Here is a 13,457-nt window from a genome sequence, read left to right on the forward strand (position 1 = left end):
TACACTGCATATGCACAGGTGTATGTCAAACTCAAATTTATTAACACAGATGTGTTTCATCACGCACAAGCCAAGTCATTGGGACACATGTGTATGCCCCGAGCTCCTTCTTCCCACCCAGGGTGGGCTAGACTAAGCCAGGTATTCTTGCAGGAAATGTATATTGCATGCCGTGAGCCAGACTGGGGACCCTGGAACAAGGGGTGGGGGGGGGGTGGGATGAGGGGACAGACGTCTCGACACCAGGAAAATAAAGCCCCAAGTATAATGCAGATTGGGAACCGGTGTCGTGGGTGTTTGGGGCTATGACCTTGGGCAGGGCACTGAACCATCCGGGCCTTTGCTTGTTGGCCTATTAAAGTGAGGGGACAGGGAAAGGAGAACAGTCAGGCCACCAGTTCTAATGCTTCCTCTCATTTAATGCTCAGTGACTTTGCTGGAGTCCCCCTGGAGGGACCAGAAAAAGCATGAGCAAGGCAGGTGGCATTTCAGCGGGCCACGAAAGATGAGCCGGCTTGCAGTAAAAGGGGCCTGGGCACCCGCGAGTGAAAAATCCTATTTGTCAAGGTCCTTGGGTGTGAAAAGGCCTGGCCTGCTGGCAGAAAGATCAGAGGATAAGGCTAGGGATGCCGGAGGAGGAGAAAGTGTCACGGGCACCTTGAATGACCCCCTCAAATGAGGCTCATCCTTGGAAGGTGGTCTGGCCCTTGAGGATTCTCCTGTTGAGCACCTTGAAGAAGTCAAATGTGGAAACGGATTCTGGGAACACAGACACCCTTGTGGAAACACACGCACGCCTCAGAGAGCCCCCTTCTTCACGTAATTTCTCTTCAGAGAGGGAATCACCGCTTGCCCACATGTTACGGATTATCTTTGCTAGTTGCTTATTTTCCCTCTCCCCATGGACTGTAAGTTCTATGAGAGCAACGTCTGTGCCTGTGGGTTTACTCTGCTCCTCCCAGTGCCTGGATCACCTCAGTGTGTAACTACTGTATATACACAGCGGACATGGACGCATTCAGAAGCCTATGCGTGTGCAAGCTTCAGACTCTCAGAATGGGCTAGAAGAAGAAAGCAGGGCCTTTGTGGGGGAACAGGGTTGAGGTGCATTGGCAGAAGAGCCAAGAGGTAAAGAAAAGGAGGGACTGACCACTATGAAAAAAGAGGTGCTTAGTGTGGGGCTGTGGGTACTTTCGAGAAGTAAAAAAACCCCATGCCGGCTCCCAGCATGCCCCAGCTCCTTGCTCGCTGCGAGTTTACATACACACCTTGCACTGTGTGGACCGGTGGCCCAGTGCCCAGGAAGCCCCAAGCTGCCCAAAGGCATGTCAGTAACAAACTCAACCGCTGACCAGGAACCACCCTCACCAGTCCCTACTGGGCCAGAGCGGGACGATGGAGACTCATGTCCACCCAGAGACCCAGAGGGAGGCAAGAGTCAGATGGAGAAAAGGCAGAGGGGCGCTGTGGATGCTGACATCCCGGGCAACATATTTGACACTGAGAATCCAATGGCTCTGATTGTTTATTGCAGGAGAAGCAGAGAACTGGACACGACCCAAAGCAGAGGACAAAGAGAGCGCCTGGGCTGCAACGGCCGCAGAAAGGCATGGGGACAGAGGGGTTCACACTGGCCGCAGGGAGACATCCACATAGCTGTGTTATCTCTGTGTTGGGGGCAGTGACCCAGTGAAAAACAGCCAAGGGGGAGGTCACCCCCTGGGATTTCTCACCTCACAACATGCACCGCGTGGAGGACCACAGGACTAGGGGATGGCACGGGGATTGCGGCCACAGAGGAAGCACCTCCTGGCCTGGACAGGGCAGGGGCAGGGGGAGCAGCTGGGCCCTGCGGCTTTCTGCTCACAGAGCCAAGGGTCACCGCCAGCCCTTCACCTCGAGGCCTTCCTGGCTGCACAGCTGCCGCCTGAGCTCTTAGGCAGGGGATCCTTGAACTCGCTGCCACAGCTGCCTTTGGTTTTGACGTCCATGGCCGCTGGCTTGAAGCTGTAACTGCTCGAGGCGCCAAAGCCCACGCTGAAGCCAGCCCCTCCTGCCCCTGCGCCCGTGTTGCTGATGACAGCTGAAATGGAGAGAAGATGCAGGATTGGGGGTCTTTCTGGAACATCCCGGCCCACTCCCTCAGTGCCTGCCCTGTGGGGACAGAGTTCCTCTGCTGGGCCTTTCAGTGTCCTTGGAGGTTCTTGGCAGTATGGATCATTTCTCAAGGATTTGGCCCCATGTATTTGACCTCCCGTTAGTCTGTGTCCCTCCACCAGCATCAGACTTGGAGCCTTTGTGGGCTCTTTCAGTGAACCTCCCCCACAGGACAGGCCACATGAACCAAGGCCCTCACGGAGGCCTCTGGTGCTGTCCCCGTGGAAGGGGCTGCGGGCCAACACCCCCTCTCCTGGGAGAGTGCCTCCCTCTGCACCTGCACTGTCTCTAGCTTTTCAGTCTGCAGAAGGCTGTTACCGCCCGCCCTCAGTCCCTCTGACTCCCCAGTTCCTTCTTACTGCAAGCTGGAGTCTTGATTTCGGTCTGGCCTCAAGAGAAATACAACGTGGCCAGTAAGCCTCATTTTAAAGAAGAATTTGGATTGATACACTGTTAGATATACTTTGATCTCTCTATAGGCTTTACTTTTGTATTTCATGGTATTATTTTTCTCCATCACTGCTTCTCATCGGTGATTCAAGCCAGCTCCCACTTGCTGCCCCTGACTCTTTCCTGAACCCCCTCTAGTGTCATGGAGTTGGAGGCTCAGACTTCTGGAAGGTGACCACACCCAAACCTGGTCCTGCAGGTACTTACAGATGCTCACAGAACTTGGATGTTCACCAGACATCCTGGAGAGAGAGAGGAAAGGCAGGTAAATGCTCTGTAAAGCAAGACGTCTTCTCTCCAGGGGGTCACAGAGGTGCCACGGTCCCCCTCATTCTTCCTTGGGGTGTGTGGGGGGGGGAGGAAGCTTCCCTTCCCCCCTCCACACACACACACCCCAGTGGGACGTCCTCTGGGAAGGCTCACTTCTCTAGCCATCAGAGTAGCTCTGGGTGATCTGATGGGTGGGGTCATTGTGGAGGCCCTGCTCACCTCTATTCTGCCAGTGGTCTCACACAATTAAGAGGAATGAGTCCACCTGCTCGCTGGGTCCCAGGCTTTGCCGGAGTGACCTTACACTTAGCTGACTCTTGGAAGCCATCTTGCCCCTCCCCCCACCTCCCTAAGCATGCAGCACAAAGGGCCAGGGAGGCTCTGTTTCTCCAAAGCTGCTGATGTTCATATTTCCTCTCCCACCTCCTCTTTGGGATTTTGACAATGCAGTCCTTCCTGCAGCCTAACTTTGGTCTTTCCTGTTGTACCATGTCAAACCCATTCCCTATAAGGTGTTACCCAGTAGGACCTGAACAGAACCAAACTGTTTGCCTTCAGTCTTCCTAAAGCAAAGAGGTAACTGCTCCAAATAAAAGATATCTGGCCCCTACCTGCACTCCTCGCCCTCCAGCAGCTTGCGGTAGGTGGCGATCTCCATGTCCAGGGCCAGTTTCGTGCTCATGAGCTCCTGGTACTCGCGCAGCATTCGGGCCAGCTCCTCCTTAGCTTGGTGCAGGGCGGCCTCCAACTCGTCCAGCTTGGCCCGGGCATCCTTCAGGGCGCAGTCGCCCCGCTGCTCAGCATCGGCAATGGACGTCTCCAGGTTGGAGCACTGAGGGGCAAATGCATTTAGCGCTTTGAGTCAGAACACAATTCTGAGATCCTGGCCAGACATCCCCTCTCGTTTGGTCCTGACTGATAGTGAATGCATTAAGGTCCTCCTAGTTTCTCCACTTTGGGACATCGCTAGAGATGAATCTGTCCTTCTCCTATCTCCGGGCACGGTTCACCTCCACTCGTGCATTGTCATATGAAGATGGCCCTTCCCTCCCTTGGGAGAGAGACGAAAGGCACCGAGAAGGGGACCCTCCTGGGCCTATGGCTCCTGTCCTCTTCCTCCCAGTCTGTAACGCTGGCCACAAGATTCTGACGCCACCCTTGAAAACTTTTGGGGTAACTAGCTTAATTCTGCACCACAGTTGAGGTTGTCTTGAGAGATCCTGAAAATTGTAAACAAAACAAAAACCAAAAACGAGAGAGAAAGAAAGATAACAAAGGGGGGGATACTAATAAGGTTACTGTTAGGTGGGAAGGGAACTTGCAGTATGAAGCTGGGGATGTCTATGAGAAGGTGCCAGAGGTTTCTTGAGTCTTTTAGTCTTGGGAGGTTTTTCCCATCACTTGGCCAAGTCTTGGTGGGATCTAAATATGGCTTCTCTTTTCTGGTGTGTCCCCTTCCTCTGGAGTCAAATTTGTTTCACCCCAAGGAGAGCAGCCGGTCCCAAGGCTAGACAGAATTCTAGACTATTGCCCGGCCGGTGCCTCCCCCTCTGCCAGGCAGACCCCCCACCATGCAAACACCCACAGTGTCTGGATGAGTGGTTCACAGCCTCTGCAGAGATGCCTAGGACCCAGCTGTCTGGCCACAGAAGGCCATGTCCCGTCCTCAGGACTGTGGAGGTCTAATCATTCAGGGGATGGCCAGACACTCTGTGACCTGAATTCTATCAAACTGTGCTCTGCTCCTTTTCACTGACCGAGGTCCTACAGGGTGAATCAGGGAGACTCCTGGGTCTTGTGAAAGTGGCTTGAGGTGAGAAGGCATGAAATCTGGGCACCCTTGGGAACAATTATCACATGGATCCTGGGATCACCGAATGCCAAGAGGGTCTGCAGGTGACACCATACACTTCTTCAGTGGAAAAGCCAGAGGGCAGGAAACCACCTTGGCTGGGGGCCCTCAGTAGGAGCTGCGATGGGGCCTAAGAATCAAGAGTGAACCCCACTGGCTCCCCATGGAGGACATCTTCCCTGACCTCCCTGATGGCATTCTGATCACAAAGTCACTTTCTAGTAATAAGTTCACCCAACCGTGAACATGTAACATTTTATTAGATAAAATACTATAATTGGATACTGAGGGCGGCCTCAAACACCTTGTGTTTTTCTTTCATTTATGCAGAACTTAATTAAATGAAAACACCATGAGTTCTTATTTAAGAGGTCTTTTTTCTTCCCCTCACCATGAGCCTGGTGCACAGAGATGATGTGTGTGCATGTGTCTGCATGTACATGTGGGGCGTGTGTGTGTGCGCATGCGCACAGGCCAGGGAGAGTCCACTGAAGAAGAGGACATGGGGACAGGGCCACTTGACTTGTCTGGAAGGCTCAGAGCCTTTGTGCCAGCCTCCACAAACTCTGGGAAATTCACAAGTTTGCTTGCATCAGAAACATCAGTGAGACCAACACTGCACCCAGGGTCATGGGGTCACTCAGTGCCAGGCCACCACACACAGCACAGCCACGGGGATGGACAGACACAGAGCAGAGCCCTGGGCCAAGCCAACAGAGGGAGGCTCTCTCTCCTCCCCTCTTCTAAACTCCATGGCTGGGCTCTCCCTCCAGCATGGATTCATCACGTGAAACCTTCAAACGGCTCCTTTTAACCTCCTGCATTGGGTCTAAACTCCACTGCCCCACTTCGAAGGTGCCCCTAACCTGCCTGTCCTGTGTAGTGATGTCCTGCCACCTGCCACCCCAGCCATCGTGGAACTTCTGCTTGGGGTAGGTGTCTTTCCTCCCTGCACACACGCGATGCAGTGTCCACACTGGACCCACTGCTCCTGCTGGCTCCCTCACCAGGACCCCCACCCCTCTCCTTCCCGCCCATGCATCCCACCTCCTGCAGGAAGCCTCCCTGGGGTCTGCATTCTGTTCTGGCCAGTCGGGATCCTTAGGGAGCAGGCTGCACAGTGGGTGGAATGCTTCGCCCTTCTATGTGGGCTCGGGCTGTTCCCTCCTGAAGGATTACACATGCCCTAAAGAGGGGCTATGCCCTGTCCTTGTTCCGCATTTAGTCTCATACCTTGGGTGCGCAATAAACCCACCAGCTGACTCATCTCATGGAACCCACCTGCTTCTTCACATTCCCTATCTCGGAGCGGATCCTCTGGATCAGACGGTTGAGCTCTGAGATCTCAGCCTTGGTGAGTTTGAGGTCATCCCCATGCCGGCCTGCGGTGACCTGCAGCTCCTGGATCTGAGGTTGGGAGACAAGAGAAGAGGAGCCCAGCACAGTTGGGAATTCGCCTCTTAAGTGTGTGGAACATGGGGAGTGGGAGGAGGACCACATGCTGTTCTCATTGCCTGAGCAACAAATGCACAGTGAGGAGGACGGGAGGGGAAGAAGCAGAGGGGAGGGAAGCGCGTGGGGGAACCACCTTTTCCTTCTCGACAAGAAAGCCCTGACCCAGCTCAGGAGGATCTTCGGGCTCACAACTGTGAAACCCTTGGTGGAAGTAGAATATTCCTCATTTTGACAAAGCAGGAAACACGAAACAAAGCCAGGATAGATGGATTATGCACAGAAACGGTGTCAGAGTCTCCCCAGGGTTGTGGCTAGTGTGGCCTCTGCTGTCAGCAAGGGCAACCGCAGGGCGAGGGTTGAGCCCATATATGCCCCAGCACATGCCGAGACTGTGAGGGACCTCTCGGCCCCACAGAGGGAGACATTTCCACGAGGCCCAACTCCAAGACAAAGGAGGTCTCAACCCAGCCTGGTACACACACCACACACGCGCATGCAGGCAGGCACGAGGAGAGAGAGGCAGCTGGGGTCCCTGGGCCTCGGCACACCTGGCATGCAGCCCACCTTGGTCTGGTACAGCGCCTCGGCCTCGGTCTTGCTCTTCAGGGCGATCTCCTCGTACTGGGCACGGACCTCATCGATGATGCTGTCCAGGTCCAGGTCCCGGTTGTTGTCCATGGACAGGATGACGGAGGTGTCGCTGATGTGGGACTGCATCTGAGCGATCTCCTGGAGAACAGTTAGGGAAGTGGAGCCACTTCGAGGGTCTCCACGAGGGGAGCCCCTCTCCTGACCCTCCCTGGCAAATCTCTTGAGGCCCTTCCGTGGTGGTTGAACTCCACCTTCAGCAGAGCCCGCCAATGCCGCTGCCTGCCGAGAGCGAGGTGCCCGCATCTGGCTTTCAGCCCCAGTATGGGACCCCCCTCTCCATCCTGCACTCAGGACTGCTCCCACCCCTGTTCCACGCTCTGCAGCAACGGCCACCCTTCATCTGTAGAATTAAGTCTGATCTCCTTAGGTGGCCTGCAGAGCCCTTCCGGAGTCGCCAACCACCTTTGCTTCTCCAGGCCCCACTCACTTGACCCAGCTCAGACTGCTCGTCACGCTCCCTCAGGCTGCACGCCAAGCCCTTCTCAGCACCCCTGAGATCTTCCTCATCCTTCCCCAGGAATCTTCCCTGACAGCTCGGACAGAATTCCCTACACCTTCCTCTGCTCTCCCAGGCCTCAGCCACAGACTGTGACTGCCTAGGGGACAGGAATCATCCCTTCTTCTTCATGGCCTCCTCAGAGCCCACCTCACTGCTCCGCAAACATCAGCTGCACGGAGCTGCCAGCCTTTGGTCCACATATCCATGCAGGCCAAGGGACAGGAGACACTCATGGGAGAAGCAGGTCATGCAGGAGCTCCGTGGAATCCTTACCCCTTCATAGAGGCACTTGAAGAATTTGATCTCATCCGTCAGGGAGTCCACCTTGGCCTGGAGCTCCACCTTGTTCATGTAGGCGGCGTCCACATCCTGGGGGACCGAGAAAGGAGCCAGCTGCCTTCCCCTGCCCTCCCTGCCTGTTGTGAGGAGACTCAGGTTCCCTGCTCTCGCCACTCCCCTCACCCTGTGCTTCCCAGTGCTGAGAGCAGACCAACCGATGTGCAGGGCAATGGCCGTGCCAGGAGTGTACCGAACGTCTGGATTCTAAGCGGGCAGACTCTGGGAGCAACACGCATCCCAGGCAAGGGGACTCAGACAGAGGAACTGAGAAATGAGAACCGCAGCCACCCCTGCCCAAGGGACTGAGTGACCCACAGAATCCCTTTCCTCAGCCTACCAACACCACCATGTCAGGTACTCAGGGAGACTCCAGGTTTCTTCCAGCCCTCCCTGTTTCCCTCTTACCTTCTTGAGCACCACAAACTCATTCTCGGCAGCTGTTCGTCTGTTAATCTCCACCTCGTACCTGTGTGCGGCAAGAGAGAGGCGGTGGCATTGTCATTGGGATAATTCAGTTCTGCAAACACTCGCTGAGCAGTCAGTGAGCACGGCTGTGCCAAGAGCTGCATGGCCGTGACCTCCACACTGGAGTTCCTGCATCCCTGGGGTATGCACAATGATCAAAAGGGACCTTGACCAGAGTAGGTTTAAAGGAATCAATGTGCAGCTCCTTAGTTCACATGTAACCTACCCTACAATGCCTCTGCCCAGGAACGCACTTGTGATGGGCTTCCACCATCCCTCATCCCTTTCACAGCTACCCCTCCCTTGTGACAGCAGAAAGACACCCCTTCTCCCAACAGGGACATTAATTAGTATAGTGCATAGCCCAGGGTGCAAAACCTCTCAGACACCAAACAAATACTATCCCGACCTTTGAGTTGTATGTTCTGCTTGTTTTTTATACATATTTCTGTTCCAGGTGAAGCAAGGTCTTAGAAACAGGATGTTTGGATAGGGCCGGGATGTTCTTCACACAGATACATTGTAGACTGGGGAGATGGGAGTATTGATCCCTTACAGACCTCACTATTCCAACTCTTATTATTGTCAAAGAATGTATTGCAGGATATTTGCATTGGGAAATGAAATAGAACCCTGGAAAGAAATAACTAATTCTAGCAACTGGTTTCTTTCCATACCCTGTCAGAACTATCCTTTTTAGCTTCTTACTCCTTCCTAAGGCAAGCGGCTGTCTGCCAAAGGGGGAAAAGCCTTGTCAGAAGACAGTACAGGCTATCGAAGTGGGTTATTTTAGAAATGCAACAGGAACATTTTCTGAGACTGCCAAATTGTGTTAGTTACACTGGATAGAACACACAGAAAACAATTCATATGATTTATCTCAGATTCCAGGTGTGTTATTTAAAAGGTAAACGAATACTTTCTTGTATCAAATTATATTATGATAGGGTTGTTTCTATTATAATTATCATTATCTCCTATTATCTCAGAAAATACTCCATTTTTCTTCCTCCTGTTAATAAATAAGAGCGTACGCTAGTTGCAGACTAGTTTTTAGCTTACCTTTTTGTTTCATAAAACACACAGAAAAAGTTTGGTCATGATGGCTATCAAATTAATGACATTTATTTGTCGTAATTTTTCTTTATTTACTTCTAGAGACTAAACACCAGAGCATACACAGACATACCCATTTATAAAGAAAATCGATGCATTTTTAGTACTATTGACTTTATCAATAACTCATGATTTGTAAAATACATTACGATGCACAATTAAAAGTTAAGCCATAACAAAGTGCAGGTTAATTTTGCTTGTCTTAGAGCACAGATGTATTAATTATATCAAATCTACACCACTTTAATCTTCAGTCCTTCCAATAACCTATTGTACAAGATGTTACCTTTAGTTTGCAGCTAACAATTCTTAATTCATTTCCTTATTTCATTTCACCCCACAGCAACCCTATCAAGTAGATCCTATCATTATCATCTCTCAATTTTATAAGCAAGGCAAAGACTTTTCCAAGGTCACAAAGCTTGTCAAGCTAGGATCCCAGTGACATCAGGGAAACAATGCCTTAGATTTGCCTAGAACTTCGGTTCTTTAAAGAGATGATGATAATACATTAGTAACAGCATTACCATCTCAACAGCTCTTTTAGGTGGTAAGGCAAGTGTCAGTTTCTGAATTTTACAAATATTAAAACTGAAGTCCACAGAGAACCAGGAGGCTCACCCATCATCAGCTCAACTGAGTGGAATTTCCAGAACACCTGGTCTTCCAGAGGCAGCAAGACCTTTGGCGGCCTCCAACTTGACATCTGGGCTGTGCCTGGAAACCCCCTCTTTTTTTTTTTTTTCCAGAATTTTGCTCCACACTGTATTCACGGTGTGGATTGAGATTGATTTAGGCTTCAATTTCCCTCTGAATGCCATTCGATCTCAATCCACACTGTATTCATTTCACTTCCTGGGGGCTCTCTGAAAGTGCTTGTCAAGCCTGTCCCCAATCTGGATGTTTTCCGAGGTGAGAGACCATGCCACCTCTTCCCTCAGGACTCAGAACAGAATTCCACTTGAGGGTAGTTCAGAATAGGGACGGCCCGGCAGACTGAACGTGGAACAAGAGAAATCGCTCAGCTCTGACCAACTCCATCCCCTTGAATTGTGGAAGAAGTTACCTTTCCCTAAAAATCCTGGCACCTGGAAGCAAACTTCCAAAATATCAGATCATGCTAAGCAGGGATGTGCCATGCTCTCCTCACTGGCTCAAATCCAGAAGAAGTTATTTCTGGTTTCAAGTACATTTTCAATCTTTCTCTTTAATGGTGGGATTCAGCAGCACAGAGACACCTCAACATGAAAAAATTTTTCAAAACTTCTATTTGCTTAGCTTTAGGATTTGTTCTGGGATTGGTGTTATGGTTCACATTCTAGGTACTCCCACGGAAGACCTCACGCAGGAGGAGCTACAAAGCCATCTGGGTCGTCCATCTGGTTTTGAGACAACTCTCCTGTACCCACTTCTCCATTTCCAATGTTAAAAGTTGGGCACACCATTTCCTAGAAATTCAGGGCACCACCCTAGATAGATCTTTTCTCTTCCTAAGTCTCAACCTGCCTGGATCTCCCCGGCTCCCCTATGAAAAAGGAAATAGCAAATGTTATAGTAAGGGATCGAAAAAGGCAAAAATGCTGACTCTAAATCGAAATCTCATCTGTAATCAAGACCCTCCAGGGGCAGATTCTCTGCCTTTCCACTCACCTCTTCTTGTAGTCCTCCACCAAATCCTGCATGTTCCTCAGCTCTGAGTCCAGCCGCACCCTGTCACCTGTCTGTGTCTCCAGCTGTTTCCGCAGGTTGCTGATGTAGCCCTCATAAATGGGCTCCAGGTTCTTCCTGCAATTGTTCAGGTCCAGCTGCTGCAGTAGGTTCCACTTGGTCTCCAATACCTGGTTGTGCTGCTCCAGGAACCGCACCTGGGACCCAAAGGTGGTCATAGCCCAGAATCCCCATGCTGTTGCCTCTCAACAGTGGGGAGGGGGCCCCAAAAATCAGATACAGTCATCCTACAGTGGGAGGCAGGAAAGAGCAAGATGCATCAGAGAACAGATTCAGCCATGAGGATGTGCTTATCTGGGTCTCCAAGACAAGAAATAAGACTCAGTCTAAAAGAAATCAAGGAGATAGGTTTAAGCAATGCTATCAATGAATGCCACCATGAGTTATCATGTGATGCAGGTAGCGTCTTTTGCTGTAAATGCTGGGGTTTTCAGAGTGAAGGAAGATGGGAACCAAGGGAGAAACAGTAATGGGGGAATAGGACGGAAGGTCATTTTGGTGGTTAACCTGTCCTCTCTTAGGTGCAACCTCAGTTGCTCTTGGTTGGCTGGTTTCTTTGGTTTTCATTTCAAAGTGGGTTATCACTTTACAAGGTTCCTGCATACTTGACAAAAGGTCTCACACGTTTGGACTCAGAAACTTCAAGCCTCTGCTACTCACTAGCCTTCCTCTTCTTCCCTTTCTCTAGCTTTAGGGAGAGAAGGGAGTGTGAGGGGGAAGAACAGACTCTGAAGAGGAAAATGAACCCTATCCCCTGGGATAGCAGCTCTGTTTCTTCTACTCCTGCCCTTTCACCTCCGTCCACCTCCCATCCTCTTCCCAGCCAAGCACAGTGGTGAGGGACACAGTCTTGCTGTTGCTGTTCTATCAACCTGGGCATGTCTCTTAGCCTCCCTCTGTCTTGGTTTCCTCATCCACGAAGCAGAATGACGACAGAATCTTGGGTCACGTGTGATATATGAGGACCCCTTGGGACAGCACCAGGCACTGACTAATGTCAGCTTTTATCTGGATTATGTCCCCTGTGAGTCATGGTCTAGATCTTTTGCCCAGGCTTGGATATAGAAACCTATTCCTTCTCTGCTCTCTATCCTTTGGGGTCACTGCCTCTGAGTCACCAGGAGTATCTTCCCATCCACAGATGTAACTTGACAGGCCCTCCTCAATAGCCCCACCCTTCCATTTTCTGGTCCTTTTCTCTCATCTCCTCCAGAACCCTTCCTGGCTTATACCCCCAATTCCACTTCCTACCTTTTAAGTCCTTTCCCTTCACCAAGCATCATGTCCTGAGATACTCCCTGGTCAGTATCCCTCTGGTGCTCCTGTCCTGGATATGTGTCCCCATCTCCTTGTCTGATATTGCCAACTCTCAGAGGGTCATTCCATATGTCTCCTGCCTGTGGTGCACCCCCTTCCATCCCAGGGTCTTGTCCCAGAAGGAAAAATTAGGCTTCTGTTAATCATGGGGTGGGGGTTGAGAGAGTGAGTGAGAAGCTCTGTTCCAAGCCCTTTATAAACATCCAGTTCATCCTCACATCATCGTGTGAGGTAAGAGCCACTGTTGTGCCCATTTTATAGATAAGCAAAGGGAAGCTCAGAAAAGATAACCAGGTTGCCCGAGTTTTCAAGCAACTGTCAGTGGCAGAGGGAGTACCCCTGGGCACACTGGTAGCTGGGGGCCAAATCGACATCTGAGGACCCACCTTGTCGATGAAGGAGGCGAATTTGTTGTTCAGCGCCTTGATCTGCTCCCGCTCCTGGGCGCGCACCTTCTGGATCTCGGGGTCCAGCTCCACATTGAGGGGGGCCAGGAGGCTTTTGTTGACGGTGACCTGAGGAATGCCGCCGGGCGGGCACACGGACGGACAGACGGGTCCTAGCCCCGCGCTGCCGAAGACGGTGCCCACGAAGCCGCCCAGCCGGCCGCTGCCCGAGCCAGAGCAGTGGCCCAGCGCGAAGGCGCCGCCCCGCCCGGCCGCGGCGCACAGGGCCAGGCGCCGGCCGCCCCCCAGGCTGAAGAGGCTCCTGGAGCCGAAGGCGGCCGTGCCCTTGACGCCGGCCCGGAACGAGGCGGAGCTGGTGCTCACCCGTCCCGAGATGACGGCCGAGCAGCCGCTGAAGCCTGTGCGCTCGCCGGCGGAGCGGTGATGCAGCTGGCGGCTCATGCTGGGGGGACGGGCTGCGGAGCGCAACGAGAGGTGGGACAGGGGCGCAGAGGGCGGCTCCGCTGGCCTGCCTCGCTCCCCCCAACCCCTTAAATAGCCGGCTGCAGGCAGCCTAATTTGTAGGTCGGGAACATCTATTAGCTACATGGGGCCTCTAGGTTCTCCGTTTAGGAAATTACCACTCCTCCCTGAGATTTTTGTCTCCCCCACCCTGAACTCCTCATGAATTCCCTATAAAATGGCCCTGAACCCTGCATTTGCTTTGCTTACCTCCTGCATTATAATAATTTGGCTACCTTATCTTCACTTG

General features: G+C 52.1%; 1 protein-coding gene across 1 annotated transcript; it reads right to left on the reverse strand.

The window, feature by feature from the left end:
• Positions 1-1,518: 1,518 nt before the first annotated feature.
• On the reverse strand, positions 1,519-13,197 carry KRT72 (keratin 72). Its single transcript, XM_032348298.1, has 9 exons — positions 12,686-13,197; positions 10,905-11,119; positions 8,079-8,139; positions 7,608-7,703; positions 6,749-6,913; positions 6,011-6,136; positions 3,489-3,709; positions 2,815-2,849; positions 1,519-2,083 (listed from the first exon to the last, which is right to left on the reverse strand). The coding sequence occupies exons 1-9, from the start codon at positions 13,145-13,147 to the stop codon at positions 1,893-1,895; spliced, it is 1,572 nt and encodes a 523-aa protein (XP_032204189.1). The 5' UTR covers positions 13,148-13,197; the 3' UTR covers positions 1,519-1,892.
• Between the last annotated feature and the right edge of the window lie 260 nt (positions 13,198-13,457).

This window comes from Mustela erminea, chromosome 6, assembly GCF_009829155.1.
Source record: "Mustela erminea isolate mMusErm1 chromosome 6, mMusErm1.Pri, whole genome shotgun sequence".
In the NCBI taxonomy this organism is placed as follows: Eukaryota; Metazoa; Chordata; class Mammalia; order Carnivora; family Mustelidae; genus Mustela; species Mustela erminea.